Here is a 24,123-nt window from a genome sequence, read left to right on the forward strand (position 1 = left end):
TATACAGGTCCAGGTCTGGTCCTGGTAGGCATTTCTCGGATCTACACAGGTTCGGGTCCAGCATTTGAAATAACAGACGGGTCAAGGTCGGTTCGGTGTAGTACATTACGTGTCTCTTTCGGGTTCCGGCACAAATTTTTGGACCCATGAAGACCTCTACCCCTAAACCTAATAACTGGTTGGGCCACCCTTAGCAGCAACAATTGCAATTAAGCGTTGCAATCAATCTATAAGCTACTTTAATTCATATAAATAATTTAAGCAATTTAAAGCTCTTTTTTATACTAGATTCAACTTGAATCTCAATACTGTTAAACTGACTTTAAATTTTATGTTGAAATGGGTAAAATGCCACAGTGCATGTTAAATAGTCTAAATGAACTTATCTTGTAGAGGAATCTGAAGACCTTGATTGCATGTTACAATGAAACTAAAAATATAATTAGATTTTTGAAATGATCAATTCCTATATAAAATGGAACAGCAACCTTTATCAAACATTTTTAAATTGTCCACAGCTGAGCAACGTGGGAGGCATTTTTTGCACCAGAAAAAAAAAGGAGAACGTGCATGCACAATTTTCAGGGGGGAGGAGGCTTTTTTGTTTCTTAAAGTAATTTTCAGATGCAATGGAAAAAATATCTGGATAAAAACATACACGAAACTTGTAGATAATTAACAACATAACCTAGATTAGGCCCGCACGCTGTTGCCAAGTATACTATGTTCGTTTGCTGCATGTTTTTTTAAAAACACATTAAAAATAAATTAAGTTTATGAAAGGAAAAAAATATGTCATGTTATACATCGCATTTTATTACATTCAGAAATAATGACGGCAGGCCTAATAATGATATGATGTACCAGCAGGATATTTTTAGTTACCCTCACTTTACAACAAATCCTTTAAATTTAACTATCAGAACAGAACAAGAATTAAAAAAAATATAATTTTAATGGATAAATTATAATTGCAATATGTAATAATAATAATAATAATATAGACTTAGCTATTAAAAAAAATATATATATTAAAATTAAAATTAATACTTTGGGACAAATCCTAACGTTTCTATATTCGTGATGTTGCCCATTTGAAGCTTAACTATTATTCATGAGGTAAAATTTGCTTAGTTCACTCGTGTTTCAGTATCCCTGGAAAAAAATCATAATTAGCAATATGACAAAGTGTTATAAATATTTCTTTCTTTTACATTTTGATGCGTAGAGTGTAGCCTAAGACTTTCCCACGTCTTGAAATTAATTACCTGTAAATTTTCTAATGTTATTTTATAATGTTATTATTCTTTTACTTTGTCCTTCCATCTCTGTTTACAAACCAGTTTGCAATATGTTCCTTTGCACCACCTGGTGGCAGTTTCGCAAATGATTTTAACACGCGACTAACGTGTAGTTAACAGGTTGACGCCGCTGCCTTGCCAAAATGCCACACTGCGGTATTAACCATTCTGGTTGTCCACCTACTATATGCTTTTTTTACAAGGTGTAAAATAAGTTTCTAATGTATCCAGAGTGTATGTGCAGTTTTATGTCAAAATACCCCACATATAATTTTGTTGAAATTATGAGGGTATGAGCCAAAATGCGCTGTTTTTTTTTTTTTTTTTGTGCCTTTAAATGCACATAAACTGGTTCTCCTGCCTCCCATTTAGTGATGTGTCGTTTGTGAATGAATCGTTCTTATTAAACTTATCTTTTAGGTGAACGAATCGTTCTCATTCACGTAATCCACTGACTCATATTTTATGTTCACTGAAGTTCCTCCCTCCACAGCAGCGTGACGCTATTAGTAGCGCATGCGCAGCTCGGTGAACCAGGTATCTGTGAACTGTTTCATCCTGTCAAAGAGTTACTCAACCTCGAGCCAAATAGCCTTTGAGTATGAGATCTAACGGAGCATGTGATTTGTTGAATGTAGTGAACGAATACGCCCTTCGCTGAACAGGATTCATATGAGTCTGAACGAGATCTAGGGATATCGTTCGTGAACGAAATGACTGAACTGGTACACATATCGTTCGTGAACGAGTTGAATGATTTAGTAAATCTTGTTTGTGAATGAAATGACTGAACTGGTACACATGTGAAATTAACATTGAATGAAATTAACTGGTACATAGTTTATCTCGTTCGAGAGCGAAATGAATGAGAGTAAACCGGGTCAGTTTGCAATTTAGCATGTGAATCTCTCAAAATGCAGTTATAGGTACTGTGCACATACGCTTGTTTTCATATTTAGCATACAGAATATAACTCGACGTTTAATCCCCGATTTATGAATGTTAATAATATACGAACTGTCTGACCAAACAATTAAAATGCTAATTATGCAAGAAAACCATGTGCTTTGGACTTTATATATTGAATACAATTATGCACACATTTTAATAAAGCCAAATCAGTTTTTGTAACAAGTGAATAACTGGTGGTAATAGTGTTACAGACTTAGATTAATCATTAATCATTAATCATTCTGGTAGCCTCTGACGGCAGCATCAGTGAAAACAGGTTAGAGACAATGGTAGCTTTAGCAACATTAGCCTTACAGAGAGCCAAGATGCTTTTTTGGATAACAAAATATGACTCGTTATGCTTACTTTGTCTGGAGTAGAGCTGCACGATTCTAGATAAAATGAGAATCACGATTTTTTTGCTTAGAATAAAGTTCACGATTCTCTCACGATTCTGGAGAACTTTTTTTTATTTTAAAGATTTACCCCTGAACAATAGGTTATCAAACAGCAGTAAAGTAGCAGTAAAGTAAGACACAATACTCTTTGCTTTAAATTTAAAGAAAAGTAATGTAAAATAATGTAATAATGTAAAGAAAAAAATCACCATTAAACATAAAAAAATATATACAAAGGTATTAGGTCAGAGTAAAGCAATTTAAAGATTCTTTGCTAGAAACACTAGCCTATCAACATTTTGTGGCTTCAGTGCAGAACGGCGACAAGAGACAATGTTGCCTCCTGTGCTGAAAACCCTTTCAGAAGGGGAACTGGTTGCAGGAATGCAAAGGTATTTCCTGGCCAGTGAAGACAATCTTGGATACTGCTCCTTGTGAGCCTTCCACCATACTAATGGATCAACTTCACTGTCAGCGTTGCTTAAGAACAGGTAAGACTGTAGCTCCATGCTGACGGATTGTTGTTGCTGTGAGGCTGGATCTGTTGGCCCTGTGTTGCTTTGTGCTGCTTTGAAGAAGCTCCCTAAGGTCTTTCGAGTCTTCTTTGCAGAACTGCTACTGCTAGTTGTAATAGGGAGACTTTCCTGTGAAGGACAAATCATGTTTATTTAATCACAGTTAAGTCATGGTAAAACAATTTAAACAATTCTGTACATTGTAACACAAATATATAGCTAGATTTACCTCAACTGTTTTTAGCTTTGACATCTCATCTTGTAGTTTGTTTTGGACAGCAGTTTTGTTATCTTCATTGACGTAAGTCATCTTAAACCTGGGGTCGAGGGTTGTGGCTATGTCAAGGAGGTCTTGTGTTTTTTGGTCATTAATTTTTTTCCTCCAGATACCCCACAATCTTTGATTTGATTGTGCAAATAAGGTCAGATTCATCTTCCTTAAGAGCCAAAACAGAAGACTGGAAAAGGTGGAGAGCAGGTTTCACAGAAGAGACACTGACATACTGCTCTCCTGAAAGAGCATCTGTGAAGTCTGCTAATGGGGTAAGAGTCTTGTCCACAGCCTCCAGGACCTCCAGGTCTTGCCATGTTGGCAAGAGGTGCCTAGCCTTGCGGTCAGAAGACAGGACATGGGTGATGGCAGCTTGCTGCTCAAGTATTCTCCTCACCATAGCTTGCCTAGATCCCCACCTTGTGGAACACTCCGTCTTGAGCTTGTGGTCTGGTAAACAGAGTTGTTTTTGTGCCTCGGAAAGCTCCCTCTTCCTCCTCCAACTGTAGCTGAAACACCCCACAAGCTTTTTGCACAAACCCATAGCACGTTCAATTCGTGGGTCCTTCATTGCATTCTCTAGAAGAAGAAAAAAATCAGTTATCAAATCTGAAGTCTTAAACACACATTTATAAATGGTATACATTTGGAGATGTAAATAAGGAACCCACTAGTATTGGGGCTATTTGCTAGATTAGATATACAATTATAGATAACATAGACTTTACTACATACACTTTTAAGCTTAGCTAGAGAAATAATAAAATTTTGTTGTAGCTTTCTTCTGTTAGTTTCACATTTAAGTATTTTGAATCTACTCAGTAAATTTCCATATTAATGAGACACTGCTATTAAAAATGCAACTAGGTGGCCAAAAATTTTCATTTGATCAATTAAGAATGTTAATATGAGACTTCAAAGTTAAAAACAAAGCAGACCAAAAATGTTGCTTTGTTTCTTTTTTGCTAACTCTCAGTAAGACTTTGAATAAAATGACAATATTGTACAGCATTATTAACAATAGTTAAACATTTACTATTGCATTATTAAAATTCAAAGTTGTGCTTGTTAACATAGTTAATGCGCTGTAAGTTAACATGAATTAACTTGCATTTTCATTCACTAACGTTAAAAAAGATGAATACATTTTGTAATGTGTTGTTCATTGTTTGTTCATGTTAGTAAACACATTAACTTACATATAAGATGCTTATTGTAAAGTGCTACAAAAATTAAAGTAGAATGTTTAAGCATTAGAAGAATAGTACAAATGCCTTACTACTGTTCTTGAAATGGCTAAGCATTAAAAGTTATTAAAGACAATTACAAAAGGCTATTTTCATTATGTTTGTTAAACTCACCTATTGCAAGATGAAGCCTATGGCCAAAACACTGAAGTCGCATCCAGTCATTTATGGATGTTGCTTTTACAATGTTGCTTCCGTTGTCTGTAGTGATGCACACAAGATTCTCCTCCTCTAACTTCCAGTTTATGAGAGCATCCTTTAATCCTTGCGCCAAAGCTTCACCAGTGTGGTCCTCAGGGAAAAACCCAGTTTTTAGGCAGCGACTTTTCATGTCAAAATCATCAGTAATGAAATGGATCGTCATGCTCATGTATGGTTCCATTGCTCTGCTGGTCCATAAATCTGAAGTTGCTGCAAAGTTGTGTACGTCTCGCAATTCTGTCTCAACTGTTTCGCGACATTTGTTGTACAGAGCAGGGATTGCAACGTGCGAAAAATAATTACGAGAGGGCACGCAATAGCGCTTATCAAGGGTTTGGATGAGTTTTTTAAACCCGTCTTTTGCAACGGTAGTCACGGGAGCCATATCTTTAGCCAGGTGAAACGCGATTGCGTCCGTTATTTCTTTGTGTCTGGGGGAGGTTGTTGGGTACTGTGTTGCATTGAATAATGTTGCTTGAATTGACGTTTGCTTTGTCTGGCTGCAGGTAGGCCTACTTTGTGATTGAGCGGCTTTGTTTTTCCGTACCATTTCATACTGTTGTATATGATTACGTTTCAGGTGATTAAACAAATTTGTGGTGTTACCCTTTGGTGCAGAAACAATTGCTGAACATTCCTTGCAGTATATGGTTTGCTGAGTATCATCATCTGGTTTGAAACCGAAGTAAATCCACACTTCGGAATAAGATCCTTTTTTAGGTACTAAATTGTCCGGGTTGTTAACAGACTTACTTGCACATTGCTCTGCTTCACTCATTCTTTTCTGTTTAGTTTCTGTTTGTTTCTAACTCGAATGTTGCGTGACTCGCATCCACTGTTCTGGTGCAGGTAACAAGCACATCTGGCCGCTGCCCGCGCAAAACTGCATGTGACGTCAGGCGTCATCACGCCCGCTGTGAGTGATTGCGTGCTACCTCTAGATCAGATGAGTTATGCTCGTCTCCTGTCCATGAAAATATAATTGGCTGAATCGTATAAATGCTGGATTAAGATCGCGTGGGGGGTAGAATCGAGATCGCGATCTTTTAACGATTAATTGTGCAGCTCTAGTCTGGAGTCTGGACATTTGTGCATAAAGTGTCAATCCTTCTTTCAGAAGTAAACTTTGCACAACTCCAGCACTTAACTGACCCTTGTTTGTGCTAATAGGCTAATAGGGCAGACAGCATCACAAATGGGCAGGACTTTTCCCTAAATGACGTGTATATAGGGAGAAATCTGAAAAATCACTTGAAGAGACTGTTTATGATTTATTGAGATTATAAAAAAATGAGTGGGTGGATTTTTACCATTATGGGCTGGTTGTTTTCACACAAACAGTTAATCAAAGTACTTTTTTTGCATTTTTTAGCACCTTTAAATGAGCCCAACATGGCCCCACCCCCTTTTGTGTGTGTTCCCAACGGCAGGGTTTATGTAAATTTCAGGGTTTGTGATGTAACCAACCCAGGAAGAAGCTTGTTGTAATTCCTACCAGCAGTTTGCTGTAGGCCTTAGTGGAGGTAGGTAGTGGAGCAGGTTGAGAGCGTTACATATTTGGGCACTGAGATTGACAAGCATCTACTGTATCTTTTACACAGTAGGCGAATAGTGTCTATAACAGGGGTCTGCAACCTTTTTGGCATGACCTGGCATTTTTTATTTTTCTGGTTAACCACTTTGCTAAAATGAAATCATGTCTTTTTCTGTGTTTGTCACCTCTATTTCAATCTCAATCATTTACTCATTGGTATGACAGAGACATTATGTGTGGGTCTTTTGAGGTCAAATAATAATTTCAGCATATTTACACACAATACAATTTAGATCATGTGAATGTGTGTATATTCATAGTTCAGTCTGTCCACAGCAATATATTCTGTGTCAAACCTCAGCTTTCACATCGGAGTACCTCTCCTCAAGCTTGTTGATGTGTGTGTGTCTGCTTTTGTCTGTCAGTGTTTGTGTGTGCCTCTTGTGTGAGGAATCAATAGCTTATTATCAGATGAGAGTCCTGATCTGATCACAGATTCATTTAATGTTCCAAAAATCACTTGATCATTCAGGTCCACATGTTAAAATTGAAACTATTTCAGATACTTTTTTCTTGTCCTGCAGCTGTGAAATGGTGAAAGATGGCGACTGTTGAAGAACTGCTTCTGAAGTCACTGGAGGACTTGGTCAAAGATGATCTTAAGAAGTTTCAGTGGCACTTAAAGAAACATAAGTGTATATCATCGTCTGAAATGGAGGATGCAGATCGGTTAAAAACAGTGGATAAACTGGTGGCGTGTTTTGGACCAGAAGAAGCTGTGAAGATCACGGTCGGCATCCTGAGGAAGATCAGCAAGAATGATCTGGCTGAACAGCTGGAGAAAGAACACAAGCAAGGTGACATTTAACTCACTGTGACTGTAATACGAGCTGTAACATGTAAGAAGGGTCTGGCTGCAGACTGGCACTTGCATTCTGAGACTTGCACTCTCAGACACTTGCTTCGGCTAGTGACGTCACTTGCGGTCTTTATTTTTTATTCTGTTCTATTTATTGATAACTTTTTGTTTGAAACTCTCAACTTTTTACAACAGTAGTCAGGTGCTGAAGACAAGAAAAAAGAAACTAAATTACAATGTCGCTTGCAATTGCTACTTGCACTCTCCGCTACATGTGACGCCACTTGGAATTGACAGAAATTGTGCATGTTGCCAGTGGTGACAAGACCCTGTGGTGGTGATTAAACAAAAGACTATGTGCAAGCGTTCATATTCTGCTGTTCTTGCCACGGATTTGCCAGTCTTGTCTTTTTCATGCAGGACCCTGTATGTTATAGTACTAAATCAGGTTTAATCATTTAATCACCACCACAGAGTCTTGTCTCCATTGGCAACACGCATGATTTGTGTTGATTGCAAGTGTCGCAGGTAGCAGAGACCTGGCTACTATTATAAAATGTTGGGAAATTCAAACACAAAGTAATAAAATAAAAATAAATAAATAAATAAAGACTCCCAAGTGATGTCACTAGCGGAAGTGCAAGTGTCTAAGAGTGCAAGTGCAAGTATGCAGCCAGACCCTCTTGCTTCGCTCTGCTGAAGTGTTTGTGTGGCTCATGTTTCCCAGTTTCCTCTCTCTTTCTCTCTCTCTCTCTCTCTCTCTCTGAGCGGATGTTGGGAGTGAAAGGGCGCAATTAACATGTGAGAGTGGAAGACAGCTACTGAAAGAATGAGTTTTTCTATCTTTTCACTGTCTTTTGCTGTTTATTTGACTTGGTTTTTCTGTTTGGTGAGGAACTTGCTAAACATTTTGACGTGCTGACTGAAAGCATCCCCTCGGACCACTGCTCTATTGAAGTATGCACTATTGCGGTTGCTGAAATAGTTGGATATGCTAGTATTCTGTCTGCAGCTATAATGAAATAGCGCTATAATTATTTTTTTGGATAATGTGGAAAAAGTTAATGGCATAGTAGACAATGGCATTGTCATTAATAATGTTTACTCCAGTAATGCCTTTGGTCCACTCGGCAAAAAGGATTACGATTTCAAATGCACCACCATTTATCAGAGATGATATTATTGAAAGAGAACTAAAGAGACAATGCAAGATTGTGTCTAAAATTAGAAAGATTTCGCTAGGTTGCAAATCACCTCAGTCGAAGTATGTGGTATAATTTAGAAAGCAGACTCACATGATTTTAAATAATGAAAACGACAAGTTAAATTTAGCCATGAAATTTAGGGTAGACAACTATGACTATGTGATTTATGCATCTTCAGAAAACATTAAGTGTTTCAATTGTGGACAGGAAGGGCACAGAGTTCGAGCATTTCCTGAGAAGCAAGATTTGGTGTTGCTTCAGAATGAGAATAGAAATAAAGAGAAAGCAAGTGAAGATAGAAATGATGTACAGAGACAGGAAACTGGTGAAGGATCAAGTGCGAAGGAAATACTGATATGGTAGAGGATGAAAGTTTTTTTAAAACACCTGCAATAAAATGAAAAATGAAGAAAAGAGGTCACGGGAAGAGAGCAAGGAAAGTAACTGCAGATGAAATGGTAGGGAAAGGTAACGAAAGTCCTGTGAATCAGATGGAATCAGATATAAGTAATGCTGATGAGTCTGCCCTAGAAAGTAAAAGTGAATCTTCAGGGTCTGTGAATTCAGTGTCACAAAAAAGATCTGTTAGAAGTGCTTAAACACTTGAGAAAATCAGAAAATTCCTACAAACAAACGAAGGAATGAAAGGGGTGAAAGTGGAAGATTATTTCCCTGATTGTGAGCTGTTTAGTTCAGCCAGAATATTGATGAGAGAGAAGGATACAAATAGCTTTTCTGATCAAGAAATCTTCAGACTAAAGAAAAATGTACAGAAATTTAAATTGAAAATATTGAATTTAAAGTAAATATTGAGTTTAAATCTTTCTTGTGGGTTATTTGTGGCTGGTCTGCCCATGTCTGATATTGATTCCAAGACTGGGAACACTTAATATACAGTAGATAGACAACCAAAATGGGTAATACTGACGCCGCAGGGCCACAGTGTTAAATTGAGCATCGCGTTAGTTCAGTCAGGCCACGTTAGTCCCGCTTGCATCAGCCGACAGTCAGCCGACTGTTCCTGACGTGTACCAATCCAGTCTTCACACCTATCACATGCGGTCTATTTAAATTCCTATTCTTCAGTGTCTTTTCTATAGCATCACTGCTTGCAATTAAATTAAAAATTAAATTTATGCATTTAGCAGACACCTTTATCCAAAGTGACTTACAGTGCATTCAGGCTATACATTTTTACCTATGATGTAATACCTAATGTAATTACCTAATCAACTGATTGCAATTAACTGATTGTATTGCTGTTTGCAAATCAAACTGTTGCAGCTTGTTTCTGAACATCTGAAATCTACACCTAAGATAAGTGAATGCTCTTTTAAGTCATATCACTGTGTATATTGCCTGGTGGTTAATATCATTTTGCATCGGTTGCAGGAGCGAAATTTTAAGCATATTTGCAGCAGTATAGCAGCTAGAGCATGTAATCGCTGGAGGACACACCAATAAGGCCATGAGAACAAGGTGAAATGAAACAATAATTCTCGTGCAGGCGTTTCAATTGGGGTTCGCTGTATTTAGCGGCGTAATCTCAATGTCACTGGTGTTTATTTCTAAGGTTGATGTCACATTAGCTGTGCGAGTGTGCGGTTGATTCAGATGAGAGTTGCGAGTGAGAGTGCGGCACAACAGCCTCCATGTTGCCAGATCCAGCATCTAATCCGATATGGTGCTTTCGACATTCTAAGTGGTCTTCGATGACATACAAATTACCAAAAAAAAAGCCTGTAATTTACTATCATGAATAATTTCCTCTTTAATTTTGTACCCTACAGTTGTGTGAAACTCGTGATTCTTTGTTGTAATTGGTGCATTATCAGTTCTGTCATTTCACATTTGCCTGCCCATCATCTACTGAGTGCGCGTGTCTGCTGCAGTGAGAGAGCTCCGCTCAAATGTCATCGGGAGCACCAGAACATTTCTGGACCGGTTAAGTTGAGAGCTGATCGCCGAAGCGAGGTAGGCACTGTTTCTAAATTACACCAAACTGCAAAAAGCAAAAACTGCAAAAAAAAAGTGTGAAGCGGCACTACGCACTGCATCCGCGCACAAGAGAAGAGTCTCCTGCACAGTGTGGCATTTGCGCAACAAAGTTATAAACCCCACAAGTCGCTTCATCCATTCGGATGTGACAGAGAATTATTGATATTGTAGTGTCGTGTGACATATGAGAACATTAAAGGTTCTGTAGAGATGCTGGCTGAAAACATCCACGATAATGTTATCTGCATGAAGAGGTAAACTGGAAAACGCCAACAGGCCTACATAGGCAGGAATAATGTAATGCAGCTCTGAAATTAATTGCATTCTGATATAATTAATTGCATTCTGATATATTAAAATAAAAATAAAAAATAATAAAAAAAAATCTGTACTTAATTGGAAAAATACAAAATTTCTCACAAAACTTTGCTAAACAATGAATCATTGATGTGATTAGATAGATACAAAATAATCGGTTTTTATACGTTTACATGGCAGGATTTGAATTTAGTTTTGTTTATAGAAGGTTATCCCACCCCTCTCAAACGATTACTATTTCGGTTTGGGGAATTTTATTCTGACTTAGGTGTTCATATGGAGCATTTTCATTCAGACTGGACTGTCATTCTAAGTTTCCGAAGAGTGTATGCTTCCCCTGCTGGACTACCACCCTCCATTATGCAATTTACAGGACTAATGCATATTTCATGCATTTTTTTAAATCTGCATCTCCATAAAGTTAGTCAACAGCCGGAAGCATGAAGTGCTCTAAAACTTCCTGGAATACGGCTGTGTTGACCTTGGAAATACAAAATAAATTTTTATTTGGACACTATTAATAAATGTATTCAAATAGACGAATCAAAACACACACTAACACACAATTCGGCCTCCACTCCAGGGCTGGGGACTACTTGCTCATTCTCTGAAAATGACACAGCAAACACTCGTGCACTCACACTTCAGACCACAAATGTGGAACACTGCAATCGGAAGAGACCACCACCAAACAGAGAGAGAGACTCGTCCACACAGACACGAATCCTGATCACACCAACAACTGGAGAGGAAGCAGAATTACACATTAAACATCAAATACACACACTCACATACATTCTTATAAAACTCGAGTACTCAATGAATTAAGAACAATTACACACGGGGGCGCACGTGCGCAGATCATGGAGTAGTCGTATTTTTCTGAGCTCTCCGCTGACAATACATTTTTAATATTTTTGTAATCTAAGTACCCTTAAATCCACTTCACAATCGATAATAACTTATTGAGAGTTAACTTTAGTCAGTTGTTTTGAGTATTTAGGGAGATTTAAGTGCGCTAAGGACGATTTTTGTTATTTCGCTGACTCGTTCTGTCGGAAAATGGCGTCTAAAAAATCTTCAAAAATTGTTGCAACTAAGGAGGACGCCTATCCAGGTGACTCTGTCTCACAGGGAAATGTGAATGCAATACTTGCTGCAATTGGTGCTCAAGGGGATGATTTGAAAAAGCTGATAGAGGACAAGATGACAGCTTTAAGTGCTCGCTTGGATACGTTGGATGCTATGCTGGTTAACCTGCAGTCAGAACAGGCAGGCGTTAAACAAAAAATGTTGGAGATAGAATGTGCTATGAACGGTTCCGATTTACGCCTCGGAGAGGTGGAAAAGGTGTGTGAAGACTTGCGTGCGGAAAACAAATCTCTCTGGGCTAAGATGAACGATTTGGAAGGACGTTCTCGAAGGCTGAATCTCAAATTTGTGGGAATAAGCGAAGGTGAGGAGCAGGGGCGCCCTTCGGTGTTCATTTCTGACTTGATTACCGAACTTTTCGGCCGAGACAACTTCCCCAAACCTGTGAAGATTGACCGAGCTCATCGGGTGTTATTACCCAAGCCATCTGAAGGCCAGAGTCCTCGCACCATTTTCGCACGGATCCACAATGATCGGGATAAAGACTTAATCCTTCGCCTGAGCCGAGATAAATTCCCTCTGGAATATAAAGGAAAGCGGATTCATATCTTCCCTGATTATACACCAGAGGTGACAGCGTGGCGACGTGCGTTTAGTTCGATCACGAAAGCCCTGCGGGAGGCTGGGTTGAAATGGTCTCTGTGTTTTCCGGCAAAATTGATGGTGCATTACAATGGTCGCAAGCTTTTTTTTGAATCTCCGGTAGAGGCCAAGATGTTTTTGGATAACTTGTTGAATGAGTCAGCATAGTCTTTACGTACTCAGCTTGGTCCGAGTATGGACCCTGACTAATAGAAGTGGACTATTTTTGGAACATTCCGTTAATTCTCACGGTGGTACATGATCCAGATTACTGACTATTTGTGCAGTGGTGAACAGAAGTGGGGTTTTTTTCTTCTTCTTCTACTCGCTGCTTCGGTTCTTGGGGCAGCTGTGGGGAGTTTGTGAGTTCTTCTTTGTTTTTGTTTTTGTTGCACCAGATCATGTTTATTCTTGCTGTGGTTGCAAGTACTATTGATTTTTTGTTTGCTATGCTTTTGAAGATATTGAATGACTGACACGGGTCTTAATAATAAAAGTAATGATGGAGTGAATATTACATTTGTTAGTTGGAATGTTAGAGGAATGGGGCCGATTAAGAGGGGGAAAGTGTTTGCACATTTAAAGTTATTGTCGGCTGACATTATTTTTCTTCAGGAAACGCATATTAGACCCAATGAACAGATGCGGCTTAGGGCAAATTGGATTTCGCAAGTTTATCAAGCCACATTTTTTTCTCTAAAGCTAGAGGTGTGGCTATACTTTTTCGGAAATCAGTTCCTTTTCGATTGCACTCTGTGGTGTCTGACCCTGCAGGAAGATATATTATTGTATCTGGATTCATTAATAATTTCCCGATTACATGTGTTAATGTGTATGGGCCGAATATAGATTTTTTTAGGAAATTATTCAGGCTCTTTCCAGATACTAACTTAACCAATTTGATAATTGCTGGAGACTTTAATTGTTATTTAGATCCTCAACTCGATCGTCACTCCTCAAAAGTTCCTCCTCTTATTCAATCTGTAGGCGTTTTAAATAATTGGATAAAATCTTGAATCTTGTGGATATATGGAGGTTATTTAACCCGACTGCTCGTGATTCTTTTTTTTCTCGTGTCCATAAATCCTATACAAGTATTGATTACTTTATAATTGATTCTAAACTCATTGAGGGGGTGACTCAGTCCAAATATCACAATATTCTCATTTCTGATCATAGCCCTATTTCTATGGTTTTGAAAACTTTGCTACCAAAGGTGCAGTATTGTTGGCGCTTCAATCCTCAATTATTAATGGATAAACAGTTTCAGTCCTATCTGTCTGATTGTTTAAGTCAATTTTTGGAGACCAATGATAAGGGGGATGTTTCAGACTCTTGTCTGTGGGAAACCTGTAAAGTAGTGTTAAGAGGTCATATTATTGCATGTGAATCTTCGTTGAGGAGGGAGAAGCGTAGACGTTTGTCTGAGATAGAATCCATACTTCCACCTTTAGAACAAACATTTCGTTCTTCTAAGGCTCAGAGTGACCTTAATGCTATTCTCAAGTTGAAATATGAATATACCTCTATTTTGAGTGATCAGGTTTCTAATTTGTTAATAAAACTTAAACAAAAACAATTTGAATTGGGAGACAAGGCAGATAAGCTTCTTGCCGCGCAATTAAGGGGTGTGCAGGCTAGTAGGGCCATTCATCAAATAAAATCTCAGAATGGTACTTTATTAACGCATCCTAAAGAAATTAATAATCGTTTTGTTGAATTCTACAAGCATCTTTATTCTTCTAGCTGTTCTGAGCTGAGTACTACAGGGCATCGATTTCTTGATTCGGTGGACTTTCCAAAACTTAATGAATGTGCCAGAGAGGAATTAGAGGAACCGTTTACTCTCGGTGAAATTTTAGAGGCAATTAACTCCTTCTCTAATGGGAAAGCCACAGGTCCTGATGGGTTTGGTGTGGAATTCTATAAGGCTAATGCAAACGCAGTTGCTCCTTTGTTGCTTAGAATGGTAAATCATTCGATTGAAAAGAAAAAAATTCCTGATTCTTTTTATGAGGCACATATATGCCTTTTGAAGAAAAAAGATAGAGATGCTACAGAGCCCTCTAGTTACAGGCCAATAAGTCTCCTCAATTGCGATCAAAAATTGATTACCAAAATTTTGGCCAAGCGTTTGAATAAACATGTGGCCTCTTTAATTCACTCAGACCAAACTGGCTTTGTCCCAGGAAGATTTACTTTTTTTAATTCTCATCGCCTGCTAAACAGTGGCGGCTCCAGACAATTTTGATTGGGGGGTCCTGGTCTTTTCAAGGGGGGTCTCATGAAAACCAACAAAAAATACAGTGGACATGGCTAATAACTGCATATTTCTGCTACTAAACAACAAAAACACCTTTGCAATGTAAACAAATGACAGGCTACATTTGTTATTCATATCCTTCACACTGCACTTTCATGTCAGGTATATTATGCATTTTTATTGACATTGATATTTTTACATTTATTTCCAGATAGATATTATTGAGTTTACAGGCTAAAGTGGTCTTGCTGTTGTAAACACTGTTGCTTTTGTAGAAAAAATATTTGCATCACATTTAAAATATAATTATATTTTAATTCATTTCTGAATTGTTTTTATTTTTATAATGATAATTCAGAGAATGAGAAAATCTGAATAAGCCTTACCAGTGTTGTGATAATTATTTTTACGTGTTAAAAATAAATAAGTACTGTAATATAATAAAAGTTTATTCAAATAACATAAAAAAGACCAGACCCCTCGATGCATGTGAAACTTTTCTCCCTCAAACAGCACGCTAGTGTTACTTCTACATTACAGCAAAGAGTATAGAAGTTACTTCTATACTCTTTGACTACAGGCTACACACTGCAATATAAACAACGTATCTGCAACAAAAATCACTTCGCTGAGAATGAAACACCACTTACCAGCTGCCACGATGTTGAAAATATCCTCTAGCAATTAAAAAATGCGCGTGCAGCATGAGGAATCTTCCTGGTTGGATGAGGTCGTAGTCAGGTGAACGGTCATCATGTTGGTCATTTTATTTACGGCTAAATTATTATTAATAAATTGTACTAATATTATGATTGGGCGTGGGCAGGCATTCACAAAAGTTTATGTTATTAAAAAAAAAAATGAGGAAATTTTGCTTTGACCAAAGGGCACTTAAGGGGCAAAGGAGCAGGTGCTCAAGTGAACCGGTTATTTCGGACAATTCGATCAAATAAACCAGCTGAAAAAAAAAAATGGTTCACCGGTTCTTTTGCGCTCTGTGTCAGTCTGCTTCACGCTGAATCACGCATGCGCAGTTATCATCAGCTCATCGGTTCTCGAATCGGACGCGTACGACAGAAACGGTTCTCGGATCAGTGTATGAATAAATGTCGAAATAATTATTATTTATTATTGTTCTGCGTAGTTTGAAGAGAAACATTTTTGGATCTTTATCCCGAATATATATATTTTTTAATCAGGAAGAGGCTGGGGGGTCAAATGGGGGGTCAAGGCATTTTTTGGCAGGGTCTTGAGACCCCCCAAGACCCCCCCTGGCGCCGCCGGTGCTGCTAAATATTTTGTATAGTAATGAGAGTCAGAGGTCTAAGGCGGCTGTTCTTTCGTTGGACGCCGAAAAGACCTTTGACCGTATTGAATGGAGTTATATGTTTTCCGTCCTGGATCGGTTTGGCTTTGGTGAGAATTTTAAACTATTGATAAAAATGCTTTATTCTTCCCCCAAATCTGCAATACTTACTAATTGGGATAGGTCTGCTTTCTTTCCTCTTCAGCGTGGTACACGTCAGGGCTGTTGTTTAAGTCCACTGTTATTTGATTTAGCTTTAGAACCTCTGGCCATCCATCTTCGCAATCACTCTGGAATTAGGGGTATATCCTGTGGTCGTGCTGAGGTTAAGCTGTCATTATATGCAGATGATCTGCTTTTATATTTGAGTGATCCTTGTTCTGCTTTGCCACTTTTAATGGAATCACTGGAGGTTTTTGGCTCTTTTTCTGGTTATTCTGTTAATTGGGAAAAGAGCGTATTCATGCCCCTGGGTCAGGGGCTGGATGCTCTGTTTTTGAAGTCATTACCCTTTAGAATAACAGAGGATCACTTTACTTATTTAGGATTAGTCATTCCCAAAAACTGTAAAAATATTTTCAGTTTAAATTTCACTGAAGCCATAAACAAGCTAAAAATCTCTATAGATAAATGGAGGGTTCTTCCGTTATCTTTAATTGGTCGGGTCAATGCCATTAAAATGGTCTCTCTACCTTGCTTTATCTATCTGTTTCAGAAATTACCTATATATCTGCCACATTCTTTTTTTAAACAATTCGATTCTGTCATTTTGCCATTCATTTGGGGCTTTAAAGCACATAGAATTTCTAAGGCCCATTTGCAGAAGCCGAAAGAGTTGGGTGGTTTAGCACTACCTGTTTTCCGTCACTATTATTGGGCTGCTAATGCCAGGACTATGATGTTCTGGCGGATTAGCAATCAAGCTGCCGATCACTTGATGGACACACATCCAAAGTGGCTGTATATTGAGGCTCGGTCAGTTGTTGGTAGCTCCCTAGCTACTATTCTTTTTTCTACCTTGTATCTTTAAGGAAGTTACAATGTAATAATTTTGTTGTGCTCAGTTCCATTAGAATTTTAAAACAAATGAAGATGGTGTTGAACATCACACGTCCTTCCGTGCGCTTGTTCATTTGCAATAATCAATTTTTTTTGCCTGGCCTGTCTGATAAAGTATTTTCATTGTGGAGAGGCAAAGGCCTAACCACGGTCAAGGACTTTTATGTAAATGGAAAATTTGCCACTTTTGAATACTTGTATAAAACCTTTAATCTTTCCCAATCACATTTTTTCAGATATTTACAGGTGCGTCACTACATAAAACATTCTTTTAATGAGTTTCAGGATTTGCCTCAGGATCATGTTATGTATGATCTTTTGGGTCAACCTCCTATGGACAAACATTTGGTGACACGGTTTGTTTCTTTGTTTGTTTCTCATTTTGCAGTGTCTTCAGAACACCTCAGAGTAGCATGGGAAAATGATACCGGAATTAATATCTCAAACGAGATTTGGGAACAGGGTCTGAAATGAATCCATACCTGCTCTATTAATTCTAGATTACAACTTATACAGTTTAAAGTATTGCATATGTTACACTATACCAAAACTAAACTCAATAAATTTTACACTTCAATTTCCCCATTATGTGATAGATGCAAGAGCTCAGATGGCACACATGCCCATTCTTTTTGGTTTTGCCCTGAGATTTCTGAGTTTTGGAAGAATATTTTTCGGTGGTATTCAAATGTTTTTGGAGAAGATATTAGTCCAAATCTTGAATTAGCTTTGCTTGGATGTTATGACCCCACATTAGCATTAACACATTCTCAGCAACTGTCTCTTATGTTTGGTATGGTGGTAGCGAAAAGGGTGATTTTGATGGATTGGAAGTCCACTTCACCGCCCAGTTTTCATAAATGGCTGACGGAGATGGTTGCCGCTCTCAAGCTCGAAAGGATCCGTTTTTCTAAGATTGATGCTTCTAAAAAATTTTATCAAATCTGGGGCCCCATCCTTAGGTATCTTTATAAGGGTTGAATTAATAGCTCATTGTTCTATTCCTTCACTCCATCTTTAATCTTAATGTTTTGCATATGTTTGATTAGGTATGTCATTGTTTGCGGTGTATATTTTTCATTGTATCTGGTGCCTGTTCGTGGGGGGTAGGTGGGGTGGTTTCTCTGTTTGTTTGTTTTTTTGTGTAAAGTATATATATTTTTTGTATACATTTTGTGAGACTTATTTGTTTTATGTTATAAAAAAAAAAAAAAAAAAAGGCTATCTTTATAGGCCACCTAGAATAAGGCACGCCCCAGAGAGAGATTATCATTGGCTACAATCACAAGACAAACATTAAAGGAAAACAAAACAAAAACAAAAAAATCCTGTCACACAAATGTCCAGCATTCAAGATTAATGTAATATATAAGTGTTAAGTAAGTAAAACAGGAACATAATACTTTCAAATGTAACATCAAAAGGTTTCTAAAAATATTTAACGATGGCAGCATGTTTAGCTTCAAAATACTCTGCATTTCATTCCATAGTCTGGGCGCGTAACAGGAAAAGGCAGTTTTACCAAACTCGGTGTATGATCGAGGCACAGTTAAAAGTAATTTAAAAGACGATCTAGTTTTATAACTACCAGAACAATAAGATAGGAGACTACAGATATACAGAGGCAGTTTACCTATTAGAGCTTTGGCAATAAACATCAACATATGCATTTTTCTCCTCTGATACAAGGAGGGCCAGCCAACCAAATCAAACAAAGTGCAATGATGGGTACGTGTAGGAGCATTTGTCACAAATCGTATTGCAGCACGGTATATGCAATCTAATTTTTTTAGTGAAGATACATTAGCATGCATATAAATCAAATCGCCATAGTCCAGCACAGAAAGAAAACAACTTTGAATAATTATCTTTTTGGCTTCAAAAGGAAAACATTTCTTTAAACGAAAAAGAAACCCCAATTTGGGTCCAGTTTTTTTGAAACCCCAGTTTTTTTGAAAGATTGTCAATATGAATATTAAAACCTAACCTTTCATCAAGCCATATGCCCAGGTATTTATAGGTATTAAGTCTTTCTACACAGTCCCCTTCCAAAGTCTTTTTTCCAAAAGAGTTTGTTACGAGAGCGAGTAAACAGCATATATTTAGTTTTCTTAATATTTAAAACCAATTTTAAATTTAACAATGAAGATTGCAATACCTGGAAAGAATCTTGTAATAGTTCTACAGCTTTTTTCATGGACTGTGCAGCCGTTTAAATAATTGTATCATCGGCATATAAATGCAGTTTAGCTTAAGTTATATCTTGACCCAAACCATTGATATAAATTGAAAATAAAATTTGTTGCTAAAATGGATCCCTGAAGAACACCTTTCTTGATTTCTAGTTTTTTTTTTATGTAATTTTCAACAGAGACACACTGCGATCTTTCGGATAAATAATTTTTAAACCAATTTATACTCATTTTACTAAAACCTAAGAAACTGAGTCTTTTTAAAAGAATTTTGTGATCTACAGAATCAAAAGCTTTAGAGAGATCTAAAAATAAAGCAGCACAGTAATTTTTATTGTCCAAAGAAGTAATAATATCATTTGTGACAAGAGTTACCGCTGTTACAGTACTATGGGCTGACCTAAACACCAATTGAAACTCATTTAAAATATTATTTTCTGTTAAAAACTGTTTAACCTGATCATTTACAAAAGGCTCAAAAACTTTTGCCATAACTGATAACCTTGAAATAGGATGATAGTTATCCAGTTCATGAGGATCACCCCCTTTTAACAAAGGAAGAACCATGGCTGATTTCCATGCAAAGGGAATTACATTTGACGTTAAACTTAAATTAAAAATAGAAGTAATAGGTTCTGCTATAAAATCTGCTGCAATTTAAAAAAAATAAGGTTCAATATTATCAGGCCCTGTTGACTTTTTACAATCTAAATTTAGTAGGGCTTTATGAACTTGTGATACTAAAACAGGGTTAAATGTAAAAAGCTGAGTAGAGCGATATATTTCAGCTTCAACATTCCTTTGTATTATATTATTATAATAAATAATAAATAATAATAAAAATAATAATAAAAATTTTATTTTATTTATTATATATAAATAATATTCACATTTAGCTTTTTTTTAAACCAATTTTGTACTATTATTTCTTAACGTCCTGTAATGTACTCAGTCCTGAAGATTATTTGTTTTCTTTGCTTTAACCCATGCAGCATCACGTTCTTTGATACGTGAGGAAATTAACTCCGTAAACCAGGGGTTATCTCTCCCTCTTACTCTGAATTTTTTAAAAGGAGCATGTTTATCACATATACTTAAAAAAGTAAATTTGAAATACTCCCATGCTAAATCTACATCAGGTATCAAAGAAACCACATGTAAACCACTATCATAAATATCTTGTAAAAAAGCTTGCTCGTTAAAATGCTTAAAATAACGTCTTGAAATAATACGTGGTTTGCTTTTTGGGGTCCTACAATTTCTCACACATACTATAACACAATGGTCACTTACATCATTACAGAAAACCCCAGAAGCAGAAAATCTATGAGAAGCATTAGTTAAAATGATATCAATTAATGAAGATTTGCTTGGGTCTTTTTGATTCAACAGTGTTGGAGATTTTATCAATTGCTCCAAACAAAGAGAGTCACAAATTTCCTTGAATGGATCAGACAATTTTGATGACCAGTCCCAGTTTAAATCCCCAAGTAAAATCAATTCGGAGTTAGTCCAGTTATGAAGAAGATCAGTAAGTGAAGTGATAACTTCACTTGATGCTGATGGTGGATGATAGCATCCAATGACGATGATGTCATGATCATTTGAAAAATGAAGTTTGATTGCCACCAATTCAAAGAAATGTGGCTTACTAACAGTGTAAAAACAGGTGCAGTTCCATTTTGACTTACCATAAACTGCAACTCCACCACCTTTCTTTGTGCGATCTGATCTAAAAACATTATATCCCTCAATATGTATCATGGAATTTGTAATGGATTTATTTAACCATGTCTCAGAGAGAACCATAATGTCAGAGTTTGTTGATTCAGCCCATATTCTTATGTAGTCCATTTTATTTATCAGACTGCGAACGTTAAGGTGGAAGAAGCGTAAACCATCACTAGATTTAAATTCATCAGGAGTTTGAAGCTGCACCATCTCTGGGCCTGGACTAGGGTGGATATTACCCGAAATTAAAAGCAGAAGAACAACAAACCAGCTTTTCCTCACAGAGCCAGTGGTCGAACGATCACTGCAGATGGATGACGCATAAGGAGACAGCTTTCCATTTCCATAGGCCCACAGACATCGCAGGCTTTTTGGCCTACCTCTCAAAATAAGCAGCCTCCAGTGAATAAGGTGAATCTTGAGGACCCAGGTCCTCATAACAGTATCTCCGTCCACCAACTCAGAGGAGGTCACGGTATTCGGAATGGTCCAAAAACATGGCACATATCCTGCTCTCCCTTCGGGGCTTGAAAGCATGCAGTCCATTAAAATCCTCAGTTGCAAACAATTGAGCAGGCAAAAGAGTATGGAAAATGTCTTCATTTTGATGATAGTCTTAAACAGTCATAAAACAGATCTTAAGATTATAGAAAAAAATAAAATAAAAATAAAATGCTGGACAAGACAAACAGCGAGATGCCAGTACACACATGCTACATGTAAGCCGCCATCTTGGATTCGAAATGTGAGAACCCGGTCCATCTTAATGAACAATTTAGCAATACAACATGACTGATTCTTAATGTACCCTTGTAACAATGCACCACTAATACTAGTTACTTTTAAACCAAGTAACATAATCCTGCAGCCAACGTGGAGGTTGACTACACATGCTGAAACTCTTTCAGGAGCAGTTGAAGGATCTGCAGGAATATGAACTTGAATGGGTGAGTTTGACAGTTCCTTTTTAAACAACACTACAGAGGTAGATGAGGAACCTGAATGAAGGGGCAGGGCCACAAGTTAATTGTAAATAGAACATTCTATAGGTGCTACCCTTACGAAAAATAACCATGGTTTTATTATTGTAAAACTGTAGTAGTAACCCATGGTTTTTTGGGGTGTTGACTACCATTTGTATAACCACAGATTTACTTCAAATACCATGGTTAAACTATGGTTAATTTAGCAAAACCATGGTTAATTTGTGGTTACCATGGTTTAACTATAGTAACCATGTTTTTTTGGTTTTATTTGTAGTAAAACCATGGTTAATTTTCGTAAGGGTAGGGTAGGAGATAAATGAGACACATGCCACTTTTTCCCATCTGACAACTGCTAAGTACATGAACCAATCTGGGGTGCATTTCCCAAAACCATAGTTGCTAACCTGTTACTAACTTAGTTGGTTGGCAATGGGAAATTGCATTGCAATCAACATAGTTGCTAACTTAGTTACTTATTTACCTTATTTACATAGGCTGAATATCTCTCCTTTTCAGAAATTCAGCAAAATCCACTGAACGGAAATTACCTCCATTGTCAGATACAAGGTACTGTGGATTTCCAAATCGACCAAAACAGATGTCAAAAACTTAACATTTTGAGTTGTGATTGAAGAAGTAAATTCCACTTCAGGCGACTTACTATGGTAGTCAGAGTTATCATATAATGACAATCCCAAGTAGCAGTTTTAAACGGGCCCACTATGTCAACAGCTACTTTTTCTGCAAAGGTGCAGCAGAAAAAATAGCGGTTTTGTCAGAAGAAACACAAACTTGTCAGTTCTTCACCTTTTCCTTTCCCAAAGAATGAACACCTGGCCACCAGTAGAGTTCCCAAAGGTGCTGCTTTGTAAGCACAACTCCTTGATGGCCATCGTGAGCCAAATTCACCAAGATGTGTCATAGTGAAACAGGAACAAGAAGACGTGCTCCTCTGAATACATAGTTATTTCGAACAGTCAATTCATCACTTATTTGGAAATAGGGAAGTAGATTTTTATTAACAGCCATTGACGAAAAAGGCCATCCAACCATCAATTTGTGCACATAACAAAGTCAATTCTGGACTTAATGCAGAGGCAGAAGCAAACTCAGTTGAAGTTATAGCAGACATCTTAAGACAAAAATGAAAAAAATTCAGGTTCCTCTTCAGAAGCTTGCAGAGGCAATCGAGACAGACAGTCAGCAGTACGATTTTGAGAACCATACTTCATAGTTAAAATATAAGAGTCATGATGCCCAACGTGCAATTCTCATTCCAGCACAATCTGATCCAGTACAGCTCCAAGTCCATAGTTGCATCAGTTGAAACCACAACTGGCAAATTAGGATCAAATAATGCCAAAGCAGAGCTTTTAAGCAGCAACTCTGTCACAGTGTTGAAACTTTTCTGAGCTTTTTCTGACCAACTGAAGTGAACTCTTTTCCTAATACAACCATGTAATGGCTCTACCACAGTGGCAGAATTTGGAATAAACTTGCTGTACCATGAGATTAATCCATGAAAGGAACGAAGCTGGTGAGCATCTGTAGTAACTGGTCCATGAAGCATCGCATTAAGATGATCCTCGTTTGGATGAACACCTTGTACTGACACTGTATGACCCAAAAAGCATAGACTTGTCTTACTGAATTGGCATTTCGGAGTATTAATTTGAAGTCCTGCACCCTGTAGGAGTTGAACAACTTCAAACAATATCATCGAGATAGTGGGCCACATTTGTCAATCCTTGCAGTACAGATACAATTTTCTGGAATACAAAAGGTGCCGAAGCTAGGCCAAATGGTACATGGAAAACCAAAATAGGACTTCATGTGTTTTGAATGCAGTGAAATCACGACTTTCTTTATGTAAAAGAAGTTGAAATAAGCACTCTCCAAGTCAATTGTAGAGAAAACAATTGCTCAACATAGCTTAGACAACAATTCATCAATATGTGGCAGAGGATAACTGTCCGTAATCACAGCCTTGTTTGCTTCTCGCAGATCTACACACATGCGAATGCCTCATGATTTTTTCTGCACTACTACAATTG

The 24,123-nt window shown here is 37.4% G+C and overlaps 2 protein-coding genes across 5 annotated transcripts in view; one reads left to right on the top strand and one right to left on the bottom strand.

The window, feature by feature from the left end:
- LOC127967261 (NACHT, LRR and PYD domains-containing protein 3-like) overlaps positions 1-24,123 on the top strand; it is an 83,933-nt gene that overhangs the window by 6,461 nt on the left and 53,349 nt on the right. For all 3 annotated transcript variants that reach the window (XM_052568313.1, XM_052568315.1, XM_052568314.1), the window contains exon 2: positions 7,003-7,275. In XM_052568313.1, the coding sequence (XP_052424273.1) occupies positions 7,020-7,275 (256 nt within the window). In that variant the 5' untranslated portion in view covers positions 7,003-7,019. The remainder of the gene's footprint in view (positions 1-7,002; positions 7,276-24,123) is intronic.
- LOC127967990 (E3 SUMO-protein ligase ZBED1) lies at positions 2,636-5,778 on the bottom strand. 2 transcript variants are annotated; one of them, XR_008155869.1, is made up of 3 exons: positions 4,798-5,778; positions 3,395-4,015; positions 2,636-3,294 (listed from the first exon to the last, which is right to left on the bottom strand). XR_008155869.1 is itself a non-coding variant. In XM_052568782.1 (2 exons), the coding sequence occupies exons 1-2, from the start codon at positions 3,596-3,598 to the stop codon at positions 2,911-2,913; spliced, it is 588 nt and encodes a 195-aa protein (XP_052424742.1). In that variant the 5' UTR covers positions 3,599-3,642; the 3' UTR covers positions 2,636-2,910. The 2 variants fall into 2 exon arrangements, 1 of the variants encoding a protein (XP_052424742.1); XM_052568782.1 differs by lacking the exon at positions 4,798-5,778 and having other exon boundaries at positions 3,395-3,642.

The sequence above is a fragment of the Carassius gibelio genome, chromosome A4 (assembly GCF_023724105.1).
Source record: "Carassius gibelio isolate Cgi1373 ecotype wild population from Czech Republic chromosome A4, carGib1.2-hapl.c, whole genome shotgun sequence".
In the NCBI taxonomy this organism is placed as follows: domain Eukaryota; kingdom Metazoa; phylum Chordata; class Actinopteri; order Cypriniformes; family Cyprinidae; genus Carassius; species Carassius gibelio.